This window comes from Hypanus sabinus, chromosome 13 (genome assembly GCF_030144855.1).
Source record: "Hypanus sabinus isolate sHypSab1 chromosome 13, sHypSab1.hap1, whole genome shotgun sequence".
Lineage (NCBI taxonomy): Eukaryota > Metazoa > Chordata > Chondrichthyes > Myliobatiformes > Dasyatidae > Hypanus > Hypanus sabinus.
Window position 1 is genome coordinate 80,935,169 of NC_082718.1, and position 16,741 is coordinate 80,951,909.

Here is a 16,741-nt window from a genome sequence, read left to right on the forward strand (position 1 = left end):
GCATTCCTTATTAATACTCTATTGTTAGTAATGTGGAGAGCAAGCAATTGCAGAAGGTGACAGTGGGGAAGCATCCAGAAATGTGAGCATTTTGGTGTTGCAGAAAAGGTTGCCCAATTGTTCAACACTTCTATTTGGTTATTATTGTACTACTGATTTTGGAAGGTTTCTGTACACAAATTAGCTCCCCTGTTTCCTACAATTGCAATGGTGATTGCACTTTGAAATACTGTATACTTAACTGCCTGCAAGGGATGGTGGCACTGCAGTTCAGCAGATCCTATTCTGTCATAGCTCCAGCAATCAGGGTTAATTCTTGACCTCTGGTGTTAGATTGTGGTGAGGTTGCACATTTCCCTTTTGACTTTGCAGGTTTTCCCTAGATTAGCTGGCTGGTAAGCTGACTGTTTACCACGAATAACTATTGGTATAGGTGAGCAGCCTCTGACAACCAAATCCAGCACCTGCCTTAGCTACTAAGTCCGGCAAAACAATTTCCACTGACGAGCAAAGGCGGGTTACTGGTACCTTAAAACCAGTTACCTTGGGCAGATGGGGCTTGTTAGCCATGGTTGGCAGCTCATCTAGAAGAAGGAAAACTAACTCTGATCCCAAACCTCACCTGCTGCCTTGAGCTATACCCACTCATTGGGAATGTTTAAGGAGTAAACCCAGAGGTGAGGGGGGGGGGGGGTGGCTCTGGAGCTAGGTCCCACAGGCAGTCTTACATTGAGTTCAACACTGACTAGCATTTGTTGGTGCCAAACTGTAATGGTCTGTCCCATTGCTTTGGGTTCATCAGATGTGTGTGTGTGTGTGTGTGGGGGGGGGGGGCTTGCTAAATGGGCAACAGTTTGTTCTCCATCTTGTACTGCCCTGGCTTGCATGTGTAGGCGCAAGAATGTAACATGTATAGTTGATTCTGACCGATGAAGGCCTCAGACCAGTGGGTGTGGGGAGTTGATAGATATGTGGGAGTGTTTAACTTACAAGGAATTAATGGAGTCACCCTGAGAGGAGGCATAGATTTGATGAGCAAATATCATCCTTGTATTTCAGAAGAAAATATGAGAATACTGAAAAGCTCTTGAAAGGGACAAGAAAGATGCCATGTACATGAAAGTCTTCATTTTAAATGCATTAGGCTGTTATCTTCATTGTATTTACAAGGACAATTCTGTTCTTTCAGGCAGGTGAACAAAATTTTTTTGGAGAATCCATTTTTGCTTCTCTAATTTGTAGCACTTTGTTGGCATATTGGTGATTTTAGTCACAATCACCAAATATTTTAAATGATTACAGTTTTATGAAAAAGTATGGTTGTCAAATGTAAATGTTTTGCTTTGTATTGTCTTGTGCAGGTAATTTTTAATGCCTTCAGAGCTAACAGAACATAAGGTGAAACCTATCATTGTTAAAAATTGCTGCAGTTTTCTTTGGAGAATTAATTGTGCATGCACTGGCTCTAATAGACTCTTGTTTAAACATGAATCCCCAGTTACCAGGAGTTTGGAGATACAAAAGTCAATGTACTAGAGCATTTTCCTTTAATTCCTTTTTAGAAACTATCTGTACTTTTTTGTAGCTGGTGTCAATGGCCAGAATATATGTCTTGTTCTGTTCTGTACCCTAAAGCTTGAGGTCCTAATACAGGAAAGCCCCACCAGAATAGAAGAGAAAATCCTTTTTATCAATGTAAAGTATGAAAAATAGATATAGAAATGGACTTCCAAACTTTCTTCAATTTAACTAATGCCATTAAAAGTGTGGCAACGCTGTGTGGCAATACTTCTTGATCCTTTTTTAAGATTAATATTTTTAAATTCCAGCTTTTGAAATGTACCCTCTGAATCATTTACCTTTGCTGCATCCAATTTAATTAATAATTTCGTAAAAATTTGCTTCAGTTTTTGAAATGCTCTTTTAACTTGTCCATGGTCACTGTCTTTGAATAAATATTATACTTCAAATTGTATGTTACGTTTATCACCTACTACGGATTTTGAGATTTAGTGTACTCACAGCATTAAACTAATTTGCCTGCGGTTCCTAACTTTATCTTCCAACTTTTTAAAAAATCAGAAATGTGCATTATCTGTTCTGCAGCTCAATGCATTCTTTGCATATACAAAGAATGAAAAATTGTTGTCCCCTTTCAATATTCCCTGGTGCATGTCATTAGGGTTAGTGACTTATTCATCTTGAATTCTGCATTACCATGGTACTGCAAGGAACAGCACACAGGTCAAGTGAACTGTCCACAGGCCTAGTTCAGAATGCTGTGTACTTTGGCCCATACAAACATGCTAGATAATGAGTTTGATCATCCTTGGGGGAAGCAAATTGCTGCCTCCCTTTTTCTTAGAGGGACAAGATCAACTAACTGGCATGATACAAGCCACACCTTTCAGTTTGCAAACACTAAGCTGTTGGGTCTTTGAAGCTTCTTGCCCTTATTACGTAAGCAAAGGGAACTGAGCTATTCTGAGAAAATCTTGGGATTAATTTCTGCAATCATTGTCTTTTGCAGGATAAAGTGAAGAGAATTTCTTGATGCAAACAAGTAGAGACTTGATTTATATTGTTGCATTTAGGTAGAAATTGTCTTTTATGATAGGCTGAAAATGTCAAGATATGATGTTACTTTAAAGAAGAAAATTGTAGTGAGAGATGATACCAAAATAGGGCAAGCTGACTCAAGTTGAAACGGTGAATTTTGAAAAGGCTTCTAATTGGTTACAGAAGTTAAAAGCAGAGGGATTGAGATAGGAATTTCTGACGAACACAGCGTTGATGACTGAAAGACCATGAAGTGAGGGGACGACACATAACATCACAGTCAGGCAGAACAGAAGCAAAGGATAAAGATAGGGTGAAGGAGATTGCAGAGAAAGTTATTGGCAAGATCATTTGGTTGCATTAGTACCTGTTTTTACCATTGGAAGAAAGCCCAAAATACAAGCAGCTTCATTCTGAAGTCAAGGTAGTTAGAGATCTGTTAGTAGTGGTGGCTGTTTTACGTGATGAATGCATGAAACAAGTAACTCATTAATGTAATTAAGGTGTCCTCAAGAGCTTGTAGTTAGCATTACAGCTAAAAGAGGGCCATTGGGAGCCTATTAATTTCTTCAAATAAGTAGTATTTCTTTACAAAATTCACAACTGAAACACTTTAATCCTTGTGTGTGTGTGTTTTTTTTAATCTTTCAGTGCCATGCTCTATTATTGTCCACTTAGTGGAATGTTTGGTTGCAGTTGGTTAAATCAGATGTTTGGAAGTAGTGAAAATGCATTTATTGACTAGATTTGTTTAATAATTTGGACCAGGCCCTGGAAATGTGTCTGATGAAAAATGAAATGATTATCCAGAGGATAATAAGGTTAGATCTCTATCTAGATGTAAATTTCTATGGTTTCTGGTGGGGCTACTATTACACACAGGGAAAGGTAAAGCCAGCTAAGTGCATTGGTTAAGGACAGTTGTGTGATCAGGGGAAAGTTGCAGATGGCCATTTGTACTTTCGGGTGGAATAAACTCAGATTATATCTCATTATGGGTTCAGGGGCCTAATGAGGAAGTGGGTGTATGAATACTCCAATGGAGAGGGGAGGAGTTGTTGCATACCGGCAAGTGATTAAAAGTGGATCACTTTACCAGACTGAGTTAAGAGCCGTTGGTAGAGTTTATGGATGGGTAGACAAAAAAAACACAAAAATAAAAATTGCAAAACATTTATTTTTTAAGAAAAAAAGCTACCGTATTTGTTTATTCCAGCATTTTCCTCCTCACTTTTAAATTTTTATTAAGATGCTATTTAAAATCCAATTATGTCAGTCTATGTAAAATGCATGTGACTGAGAGTAAACTTACTGCTCTTTAATTAAAAAAAATTGTGAGATCTTTACTTTTTAATTTTCAGTATACGCAGTGTTATGCAAAAATACTTGGAGGAAAGAGATGAACTGACTTTTGAGAAGATCTTCAACCAGAAAATTGGTGAGTGAAATAATTGCACATATTTCAGTGATAATGGCTGTGTGCTACAGGGGACTGATTTTCTGTTTTCAATAGTGTCATACAAATACCAGACATGTTATCATAGAGGTTTGGAACTCAGTTGTTTGAATACTATTGAGCATCATGTTCATGCATTTTTTTCCTGCTTGATTGTTTACCCATTTTTTTCTTCACTTCTCTCTTGAAGTTGCGACTTTTGCTGGGTTCTGGCATTGAATGTGTTGGTGACAACTTCTTCTTGGGCCCTTAGCTCCCTTGATGACCCCCTGTATCAAAAGTCGATGGTAGGGTTGGAGTTTCTGTAATCCATCGTATCCACTGGACAGGGGATTGGCCTATACAGCTTCACCAGAGCCCTGTTGGCCAGCCTTGCCCATTTCCATCTCTCAAGACAGGAACATAGGGTTGGACTTTGAGAGGCAGTGTTGGTGATTAATTCCTCATCTTTGTCATTATTCTGCACATGCAAATTTGAATGCAAAATAAAGTAAATGCTACAGTTACACAGGATGTTGCACTGGACCCTTAATCGTGCACATGAACCGCTAGCTAATAAGCTAGGCGTCAAACCCATGTATGACTCTACCCTTGTCACAAGCCTGAGAAAATAAAAGTAAAATTGGACAGACTCAAATTTGATTCATGAAAGGGATATAGATTTGACAAATTTGTTAAATTTTTGAAGGTGTGACTTTCAGGTAGATAATGGCAAATTATTTGATGTGGTCTATTTGGATTTTCAATAAGATGCTATGTGCGATGTTATTAAATAATATTAGATTCTGAGAATAATGGTTATATATTGCTATTGTTTGAGGATTCATTAATTGACAGAACATGGGAGGAATAAAGAAGCCACTTAAATTGGGAGCAACATACTTTTAAATTGGAAGGTTATGTTTGGTGGGTTTCTGGAAGAACTGTTCATAAATATCAAAATGATTTCAATGGGGAATCAAAGGTAATACATTCAGGTTTACGATGATACAAAAATGTGGGCAGTGAAGAGGATGCAGTGAGGCTTCAGGGAATGTGGACAGGAAGTGCAGAAGGAATGTAACGAGAAAATTGTAGATAATTGCTTCAGTAGGGAAAAAAGATAGATGAGCGTATTTTTATTTAGGTAGTGAAATATTGAAAGGTTTTAATGTTCAGGGGAACCGAGCTGTCACTAAAAGCTAAAATGCAGGTACAACAAGCGATTAACAAGGCAATACTGCATGTCATTGCAAGGTGATCTGAGCAATGAAAAAAAAACATTTTGCTTCATTTTTGTAGAACCCTAGTAAGATAATCTCTGGAATATTGTGTTCAGGGGCTGGTCTTGTTAACACATGAGGGGCATAATTGTAATGAAGTTAGTACAGTGAAGCCTGGGGTGGCACACCAGTGTAGCAGTTATAGTAATACTATTACAGCGCTAGCAACCTGGGTTCAATTCCTGCTGCAGTCTGTAAGGATTTTGTATCTTCTCCCCACGACCATCAGGTTCTCTGCCATTCAAAAGATGTATGGGTTAGCAGGTTAATTGGTCACATGGTTAATTGGGCGGTGACTGCTTGTTGAGCCAGAAGGGCCTATAAATGTATGTCTCTAAATCGAAATCTAAAAGCTTCAATAGATTGACTTCTGGAATAGCAGGTTTATCGTGAGGAGCTGTTTGGCAGACTGCACCTGTAATCTCTTCAGAATAATCAGAAGCAATGTCATTAAAAAGTTTAAAATTCCTTTGGGGTTTGACAGGTTAGAAGTGGAGTAGATGATTCCCATGGCCGGGAAGCTTCTGGTGTCAATTAGCTGACTCCTTATTTTAAGACAGGGAAGCCTCATTCTAATTTCCTCAGCTTGGGAAAACATCCTCTTACATCTACTTTGTTGACCCTTCTAATAACTTTGTATATCTCAGTGAGACCATCCCTGAGCTGCAAAGATTGCAGGCCTAGATTTCTCAATCTGTTGTAATATAATGGGACCACCATCCCAGAAACCATTCTAGTAAATCTTTACTGCACTTCATATATATAGCAAATATACCCTTTTTAAGTAAAAGAGACCAAAATTGTATATGATACTCCAAATCTTGTATAATTATTGTGAGACCTCTCCAATTCTTGTACTTAAGTACTCTTGTGTACTTGTGTAATGGCAGCTTGCCATTTACTTTCCAAATTTCTTGCTGTACCTGCTTTTCCTTAATTATTTTAACTAGGCTAACAGTTAGCAGTTTTCTCTTTCTGTCCTTTGAGTAGTGGAGTAATATTTCTTATCCCCCAATTGCAAGGAACATTTCAGAATCTGTAGAATTTCACTGATAATAATCAGAGAATTCACATAACCACTGCTTTCAAAATCTTGTGATATAGATCATCAGATGCCTTGCATTTATTCATTTTCAATCTGGACTGGGTCTGGTTCTATGGTATTTCTGGGACATTTTTATGTCTTCCCTTGTGTATTAATTCATGTCCTCTATTTTGGACTTCCTTTGATGTGTCATTTCCAAAAGCTAAGGAGGAGGGATCCAAGTGGGATTGAAAATAAATGAAATTTATTGTTGTTTCTTCTGGACAAATAAATCTTTTCTGCAAAGCAAATTACCTATTAGTGTGCCTCACTTTATAGCCTGAAGTAGGGTTAATAAATAATTTTCAAGTTTCAAACCATGCTTCAGTCTTTTGTCATAGACAACATTTTGATTCTATCTGATGTTAATTTTAATGGGAATATATCAGAAATTGATTCATAGAACTGTGCATTTGAGAATACAAATAATGTGTCCCACTAATTTGTCCAGGATAGCACTAATAATAGGCAGAGTTAGCAATTTGCAGGTAATGTAAGCTTTTGATAGAGCTAATTTTGATGTTCCCGGAACTGACTTGATCAGCTGTCCATTCATTGCACATTCCAAATTGCCTTAAGAATCTTCAGTGCTGTGATATGATATAATAAAGAGAGAAGTTGCTTTTATTTTTTTCTATTTGAAGGCATTTTGTAAAATACAGAATAGGCGGACTTGGGTTGCGTAAGACTTCCAGTCCTCAGAACTGTACATAAAACAGCTATTTTTCAGTTAGCCTGAAACAATTTCAATGAATCAATTAACATGGTTATTTATTTATTGTGTTCCCCAGTGTAGCTGCAACTGTACTGAATTAGAATGCCCCACATACAAAGGATAGTTTTGATGGCTTTAAGGAATTAAAGAATGTTACATTGTTCGATAAGGTATTTTGCAATTGTCAATAGAAGAAATTTGCCTTGTCAGTTTCCAAAGCAAATCTCTTAAATGTCATTCTACTATGTAGTGGCAGCTGCATTCCTAAGGATAATTTATTTTTTATTGAGATACAGCGCAGAATAAGCCTTTCCAGCTCTTAGAGCCATGCCACTCAGCAATCCCCTGATTTCATCTTGGCCTAATCACAGGAGAATTTCCAATGGCCAATTAATCTACCAAGTGGCACATTTTTGGACTGAGGGAGGAAACCAGAGCACCTAGAGGAAGCCCACTGCTGCTTCCAGCATTTTGTGTGTGTAACTCACTGCATCTATTTGGTTACTGCAGGGAGGTTATGTGCTTAGAACAGATTGTGGGAGAATTTGTGTAAAGTCAGATTTTCCTAAGTCACGTCTTCATTGCCTGGGGCGCTGCTATATGCTCTAGTGCCTTTCCAAGAAATGTCAGTAGCTGCTGTGACTTCATTTTAACGTTTCCTTGCTATCTATGTTGATAAGTTTTTAAACACATCCAAGGTTGTCCTAGTAGTCGCATCATAAGAATCTGTGACTTTTGATGTTGTTATTGTACCAACATTATGTTCAGATTTTCAAATAAGATTACTATGTTGTATGATTGGAATGCATTTTATTATAATGGAGAGTGGTTCTACCACTGTTAGAAAACTTGTGCAACTTCTGTTCATGGGTGCATGAACTATATATGAGGGGTGATTGATAAGTTCGTGGCCTAAGGAAGAAGGAGTCAATTTTAGAAAACCTAGCACATTTATTTTTCAATTTAGTCCCCTTCTACATTTACACACTTAGTCCAGCGGTCGTGGAGCATGCGATCCCTTCTTTGTAGAAGTTGGCGTCTTGGACCTCCAGAAGTGGTCCACAGCAGTGGTGATTCATAAGTTCGTGGCCTGAGGTGGAAGGAGATGAGTTATTAACTTCAAACTTTCTGCATAATCACTCAAAGAGTTGACCTACATGTGCACGTAATGAGAGCTGTATAACTCATCTCCTTCTACTTTAGGCCACAAACTTATCAATCACCCCATGCTGTGGACCACTTCTGGAGGTCCAAGATGCCAACTTCTACAAAGAAGGGATCGCATGCTCCACAACCTCTGGACTAAGTGTGTAAATGTAGGAGGGGACTATGTTGAAAAATAAATGTGCTAGGTTTTCTAAAATTGACTCCTTCTACCTTAGGCCATGGACTTATCAATCACCCCTCGCAAAAGCAAATCAAAGTTAGATAAGAACCTAATTTCTGTATCATGTTAGCACTGTACATGTTCAAAGTGTACTTTATTCAGAGGAAAGGATAACAAATGCTGAAGAATCTGTTTGAAATACTTTTTTTTAAGTATATACAGAATAGATACAGATCTCACACCTGAAGGAAGGTTGGTAGCAAAACTAGTAGCAGTGTTAGGATTGCACTTAAAAATATGTTGGCAGAAAATTTTTCAACGTGTCAACTGCAGGACTCTAATTGTAATTTTCTAGCTTAAAAATATGAAGCCAAAGTGTCATTTTATGAAAGCTGTGTGTGAGCTTGTAGAATTGTACTCGAGCTAGGTATGTATTCGGTCATTAAAGATAGGAGTATTGACTCTGCTTGTGGTTTATCGCAATGTGCTTCTACATTATAATTTAAAAGAAAATTATGGCATGTTTATATTGAAAGGAATTCAGGCTGCCTCTGGAAAGATATCAACTCCTACAAAGTTTTCCTCATCAGTTGCAGTTTTGTGTGAGAGAGACAGTGGAACTGTGCTGTTCTGTAGATTAATCCAGATCATGATCTTCTCAGAATTATGTGCACAAGTAATGAAAGGCTATTAACATAGGGAGTTTGCAGATGAGCTAATGGATTCCACTGAAACTGCCATATTATAGAGGCCAGAAGGTTTTCACTGCCTTGTGCTAAGTGCCATGAAGTGCAGAGGGATATCTTTACACAAAATATGAACAATACCTTAAAAGAGACTTGATGCCGTGCTACATTTACATGGGATGATATCTAGGCTGGACAGTGTATAATGGGCTGTATACGCTGTTCATATCTGCAGGATGATCATTGAGATGGTGATATAGATTGAACAGGAACGGCAGAGAGTGAAAAATACATTACAGATGGAATTAGATAAAACAGATGCAATAAAGTCAGCTTGTTACTGTGAACTTTATTGGGATTTTATGGTGGTTAAGTTTTTTTTGTTTTATGTGTAATTTAAATAGGTGATATCACTTACAGCATGAGCAAATATTTTTAATTCAGTACCTATTCTACCTATAGCTCAATGGAGACAAAAGAGACTACATAAGTTGAAATCCGGGCCAGCTAACAATCTGCTGGAGGAACTCACAGATAATTGTAATTAGACATTCCTAATGCAGTGTTTGATCCAAAACAACCAACAATGCTTTCCTCCCACAGATACTATTTGACCCACTGAGTTCCTCCAACAGATTGTCTGTCATATGTAGCCTATTTTGTGTTGTATCTATCTGCAACATGATTTATTTCGTTTTAAAGAGAATTGATGTGTATAGCTTCAAAATAACTGTAGAACCATAAAAATATTCCTATTGGAGAATCAACTGTTAATAAGCTTCCTCTTTCAAAGTCCAGCACTTGTAAATTTTGAAGGATCTCGGTGATGAATTTGAGACTTTATTTCATTGTGCACTAAAAATTTCTCATTATTGCTGCTCAGCAATATAATGGCGGAAACTGCTCACCATGGAAATTTATTCAGCCACATTTTTTGGTTATTTGGTACGAAAGGTTTATTGGAAAGAAAGTAGAAAGTGGGATGAAAGTTCGGTGTGGTAGGTTTGAATTGGGAGATTGTGAAAAATGGCTGATTTTTGAAAGTCAAAAATCTGCAGTTATTGGAAATACTTGGCAAGTCAGGTTAGGTCTGTGAAATTAATATTTCAGGTCAAAGACCCTTTATTAGAAAGGATCTTCTGTTTATCAATGTCAGTGGAATATGTCCCTAAAATTATTGTGTCATCTACTTTAAAATGGACTCAGTCTTCCCAATTGAGTCCATTGAGAGAGACAGTTCTTATAAGTATTCCTTGACGTTCATACTTATATCCTTTAGCTGCTGCCATTCAATTTCTATTATACAAAACAGATACATTGGTGCCTTTTAGTACATAGCCTGGATCATTGATTGCAAAGAAATAAATTATTTTATATAGTAGTGCTTCCCTAAAATCAATGCAGTCCCTGTCCATTTATCCCTTTCCACTGATCTCCCTCCTGGCACTTATCCTTACAAGCAGAACAAGTGCTACACCTGTCCCTACACTTCCTTCCTTACTACCATTCAGGGCTCCAAACAGTCTTTCCAGGTGAGGCAACACTTCACCTTTGAGTCTGTTGGGTTCATATACTGTATCTGGTGTTCCTGTTATGGCCTCTTGTATATGGTGAGACTGGACTTAGGTTGGACACCGCTTCGCCGAGCACCTACACTCCATCCACCAGAAAAAGTGGGATCTTCCAGTGGCCACCTATTTTAATTCCACTTCCCATTCCCATTCCAACATATCAGTCCATGGCCTCCTCTGTTGTCACAGTGAGGCCACACTCAGGCTGGAGGAGCAACACCTTGTATTCCGTCTGGGTAGCCTCCAACCCGATGGGATGGACATCAATATCTCAAATTTCTGATAATGCCACCACACACTCCCCCCGCCCCGCCCTCCCACTTCACCATTCCCCGTTCCCTTTTCTCTCTCTCACCTTATCTCCTTACTACTTGCCCATCACCTCCCTCTGGTGCTCCTCCTCCTCATCTTCTTTTTTACATGGCCCTCTGTCCCCTCCTATCAGATACCCTCTTTTCCAGTCCTGTATCTCACCAAGTCAACTTCACAGCCCTTTACTTCATCCCTCCCAGTTTCACCTATCGCCTTGTGTTTCTTCCTCCCTTCCCCCACCTTCTAACTCTGACTTCTTGTCTTTTTTTCTCCAGTCCTGCTGAAGGGCCTTGGCCGGAAACGTCAACCATACTCTTTTTTCCATAGATGCTGCCTGGCCTGCTGAGTTCCTCCAGCATTTTGTGTGTGTTGCTTGGATTTCCAGCATCCGCAGATTTTCTCTTGTCAGTGCAAAAATTGATGGTCTTAAGAATAAAGAATATTCTGAAGGATTTTATTTACCATTGCTGAGGTTTACCCATGTCCTATGGCTCCTGGACCAGAAAATAGATCAAAGGTTGAAATGGATTCAAGGGATAGGGTTCAGGGATATTACTGCCAGCTACTGATAGTGTGGAGATGCTTGCTAGAAAACCCTTCTAAGTTATCCACCTAATGGAAAGAATTGCTCTGACTCCAGCTGACAGTCTCTTGTCACCTTGGTGCCTATGTGGATACTCTAATTGACTGGAATTGAAAGAGTCCAATTATAGTGCTTTTTATAAATTTATTAATATACTTACATTGTGTTATTTATTATTCCTATACATATTAAATACATCATATTGCATCCTTAATGTATTTCAGTGCTTAAAATCTAAAATGCATAGAGAGTTCTTTTGACAGTTTATATACTGTCAACACATACTATTACACATCAGATGTTTCAAGAATCAAGATTGTTTAATTCATTTCCTGTACAGAAATAGGATGATAATTAAATAATTGTTACTTTGGAACTGATGCAGCACAAGATTAGAGAGCGTAATGTAAAGGAACCCTTGAGGGGCAGTGATCATAATATGATAGAATTCATCGTACAGTTTGAGAGAGAGATGATAAAGTTAAATGTATCAGTATGATGGAGATATAAAGGGAATTACAGAGGCACGAGAGAGGAATTGGCCAAAGTTGATTGGAAGGGGACAGAGCAGGAATTTCTGTGGGCAATTTGGAAAGTGCAGGATAGATAAATCCTAAAGATGAAGAAGGGAGGACGAGGTAACTGTTGCTGACAAGGGAAGTCAAAGAAAGCATAAAAGTAAAGGAGAAGGCATATAATATAGTAAAAAATAGTGGAATGTTTTGAATGGGAAGCTTTTAAAAGCCAACAGAAACCAACAAAAAATGAAGAGAAAAAAGATGAAATATGAAGGTAAACTAACCAATAATATTAAAAAGGGGTATCAAAATTTTTCAGATATATAAGGAGTAAGAGAGGTGAAAGTGGATGTTGGACAGCTGGGAAATGATGCTGGAGTAGTAGTAATGAGGGACAAAGAAATGGTGGATGAACTTAAGTATTTTGGGTCAGTGTTTACTGTGGAAGAAACTAGCAATACGCCTGAAATTTGAGATTAATTAATAGACTGCATAGTCGTTTCTCAAATACTTGTTGACAAAGAGAAAAAAATGGACTCTTATTTTAAAAATGCACCATATTGACCTTTGAAAAGTGATTAGATGTTGATAGTGATAAAATAATTTGAAATATAGTCAGCCGCTTAAGCTTTTTCTGTCACTCAGTGAAATCATGACCAATCTATGTTGCAATTTTGTCCATATATCTTGGCTCCATAACTCTGAATATAGTTTGCTTGAAAATATTTATTGATTATTAATTGAACTAGTATCTCAAAAGGTTCAACATTCAAAGGATTATTTTATTATCAATGTGGTATGCAGAATACAACTCTGAGATTTGTCTTCTCCAGATGGCCACAAAATACAGAAGACTATAGAAGTAGTTAAAAGAAAGAAATCAATCCCCCCTTGCACTCTAGTTATAATGCCCCCACATTTTAAAAAAAGAAACAAAAACTTGCAAACCCTAACCTCTCCCTCACACAAAAACTAACAGAAGAACATCAAAACCCAAGCCCCCAGCCTGCCAATCAGCAACAAGAAAGAATGGGTGTGAACATGAAAACAACAATTGACCTGAAAGAGGGGAATATGAAACACAGTTAGTCTGAACTATAGTTAGTCCAATCCATAAATCTTAGAATTTTGTTAACATCTCCGAGAGCATCAGGACTCAGCGGCCCTTCCGAGGACAACAACATGAACCAACCGAGTGTTTCATTCGTTATCTGAAACGCTTCCTGTATGAATTGTTCTTCTTGTAAGTCCCTATTTTGCCTACACCCTACCAGCTAAGGAAATATCTATCTCCCCCATCAAATTCAAAAGATTTCTTAGAGACCTTAAATGAATCATTCCCTAACCTCTAAATTGTAATGACTACAAGCCAAGTTTGTGTATTTTCTACTCTCTTCCAATATGTGTCATATGACTGCCATTTTACAGCAACAGTGTTCCACAAAAAAATGAGAGAGTGAAGTTACATTAGATGCTGTTTTTGTTGGAAGGATGTAGGTCAGGAGAGCTCTCTGCTCTGGTTAACCAGGTAAGTCTTTAACACCAAGATATGCAATAAACAATGATAAAGCAACTTCAACTCTGCCAAGGCATGGTGTGTTTATGAAGAAGTTAGGAGTTGCTAAAGGTTGGGGTATATCAATACATTCTGTCTTTCTGGTAGCTGTTGTCTACCGCTCATGATGCATTTGCTGGGAGTGGAGTGAACGTTTGATAAGTGTGATAACTGAGGGAGATATGTCTGTACTAACAGTGACTGTTGGTTAGAAGAGGAAATAGAGGGTTTATGTTTGTGCATATGCGCAAATCGTATTGCAAGTGAATTAAGAAAGGAAGCTGGTCTACTTCACATTTTTATAGAGACGGTTGACGGTTGTGTTGGTGCATTAGTTACTTATCACAGACTTCTCTTCACCTTCACAATAGCAGCTATTTAAATTTGACAGTACTGGTGTCAGATTTTCATTGGGTAGATAGTAGGGAAAACCTGTACTGGACTTTACTGGAAGGGATTGCATAACATTTTATAGTCATTTGGAGTATAACATTATAAGTATAACATTAAAATTCAATCCAAATCTGACATGGCTACAGACAATACATTCCCAAGTCAAGTTCAACTAGCACTGGGGTGTCACAGCAGTGTAGTGGTTAGTGCAACACGATTACAGCTTGGGGCATTGAAGTTCAGAAATTAATTCCAGCGTCATCTGTAAGGAGACTATATGTCCTCCCCATGGAACATGTGGGTTTGTTTGGGTGCTCCGGTTTTCTCCCACAGTCTAAACATGTACTGGTTGGTAGGTTAATTGGTCATTGTAAATTGTCCTGTGATTAGGCCAGGTTTGAATTGGGGGATTGCTGGGGTGGCATGGTTCAAAAGGCTGGAAGGACCTACTCTGTGCCATATCTCATAAAGAAATGAATAAATACTTATTAAGGTAATTATATTGACTTAGATGAAGTACTGAGCTGAGCCAACAAAGCATGGGGGGGAGACCCAGATCTGAATATTTTAATAGAATAAAAATATTGGTTCCAACCTGAATATTCCAAATATTGTTAGATCTATCAGGCTCAAATGGTGTAGCTAGTCTCAAGGCTATTAGTTACCAACCAATTCAAGACCAGAGAACTTGGTCGTGAGCATGCTGTTAAGAAATAAAATAATTTAGAATGCAGTTTGTATTTATTTATTTAATTTCGCAATATAACATGGAATAGGGCCTTCTGACCCCTTGAGTTGCGCTGCCCCAGAAACCCGAATTTAACCCAACCTAATCACGAGACAATTTACACTCACCAAGTAACCTACCCAGTATGTCTTTGGACTGTGGAAAGAAACCCAAGTGACCGGGGACACCACCCAGTTGCACAGGGAGGGTATACAGATTCCTTACAGATAACGCCAGACTTGAACTCTAATCTACGACGCGCTGACCTGTGATAGCATTGCACTAACCATTACGCTACCTTAATGAACATTGTAAGATTTCTGTAGCCTCAGTGTATTTTAATATGGTAAATGGGTGTTAGTGACTCTAACAAATTCCTTTTCCTGTAGTTTTAAAATTTATCAATAACTATCCTACTATATCCTAGAATTGTCATGTATTGTAAGATTACATTAGGTCTGTTACTAATACTAGATTTGCTGCTGTATTTCATTCAGTGACATACCCAATCAATGTAACATCCATTTGCCGTTCAAGAGTTGCCAAGAATATGATTGTAATAGTTTTATTTTCTACTGTTTTCAGTTTTTGCTCTTCATGAGGTGTTTTCTTTTACAGATTTCATAGCCAGTTTTTCACATTGATTTTATTTCACACGTTTAGTGTTAAGAATGCATGGAACAATTGTAGTTCGCTCAATCAATCAAGCTGACTTAATAAAAAAAAATCAATTTATTAACTCCATCGCACTAATTTAATTTCATGAAACCCTATAGACTTAATGCCATAACTCAGCCCTAACCTACTCTTCTTAGCAGGTATATACAACTCACACTTTGCCAAATCTAGTTGCTTGCTTCTATCTACATATTGGGGTATGATCAGTTAGTTGTGTCAGGTAATTTACAAATTTGGAAGTGAGCTTTACAGCTAGAAGAAATCTTTGAAGAATTGAGAATGTGTTCATTTACTTAATACTTTTTATGTACTGTTTTCTTGGCAGTGAATCCTCATCTACTTTTATGAATCCAGGCTTAATAAAAGGGATAATATGAACACAGTCAGTAGCAGTTTCACATAATTTAGTGTTTTTAATAAATCCTCACAGCTGGCTGAGGCAGAATTTTAGTAGAAAATTTGTAACTTGAGAATACAGGAAGTACTGGACCGTTCAGGAAGTGGTGGGGGTAGGGAGGCATGTGGGGCGGAAAGAGGCCTGTTGTTGCACTGCTGTAAGCTTGACAATTAACTTTTGGAACATCTTGCCAGAAATTCTGTGTTCTCTAGAACGATGGTGAAAGATGAGGCTATTCAGGTGTAGAGCATGTCAAAACATGCCTGTTCCTTGTATGGCGATAGCTACTTTTGTCACGTTCTGTCAGCTGCTGTGAATTTCTCTGAACGTCAACTGCTTTCTCAGAACTTTGTGTGAACTTTCCAGCCCTTCTTTCTAATACCATTCTGACTTGGATATTGTAGCAATCTGGACAGTGGGTCAACCATTTTAGAATACTCATTCTGGGACCATAAATTTTTAAAATTGCTTTTGCCATTGTGAAGTGCAGCTCCACACATGGAGTATTTTTGCATTGAAATTCTGTCTCTGGTGGGCATAAAAGTAATTAACTTCAAGAGATCCATTTGGCTTGGTCCTAATTATGTCCACCAGAAATTTGCATGACATGGAATTCGTGCTGTCGAAAACAAGTTAATAACATTTGAAGTTGTAAATAGGGAATATCACTCAAAAGATGCCGTTCTCTGCCACACTTGACCTCCCAAAGCACCCATAACATTAGTAAAAAATTTCTTTTGAGGAAGTTTGAGAAGCAATTCTGCACTCTTTCCCTATTCTAACTTATAGAATGACAACTCTGACTGATGTGCAAGAGAATGAAGTATTCATTTTTGAGTGGGATGTCATGAGATTTTAAAAAATGAAAGTTGCAGGGTCTTATTTTGGTCTTGTAAGTATCAATTTATATAGTCCTTT

The 16,741-nt window shown here is 37.9% G+C and overlaps 1 protein-coding gene across 1 annotated transcript in view; it reads left to right on the forward strand.

Annotated features, from left to right (window-relative positions):
- grk3 (G protein-coupled receptor kinase 3) overlaps positions 1 to 16,741 on the forward strand; it is a 262,680-nt gene that overhangs the window by 3,228 nt on the left and 242,711 nt on the right. Inside the window, exon 2 of the mRNA XM_059988030.1 lies at positions 3,921 to 3,997. Coding sequence (XP_059844013.1) covers positions 3,921 to 3,997 — 77 coding nt within the window. The remainder of the gene's footprint in view (positions 1 to 3,920; positions 3,998 to 16,741) is intronic.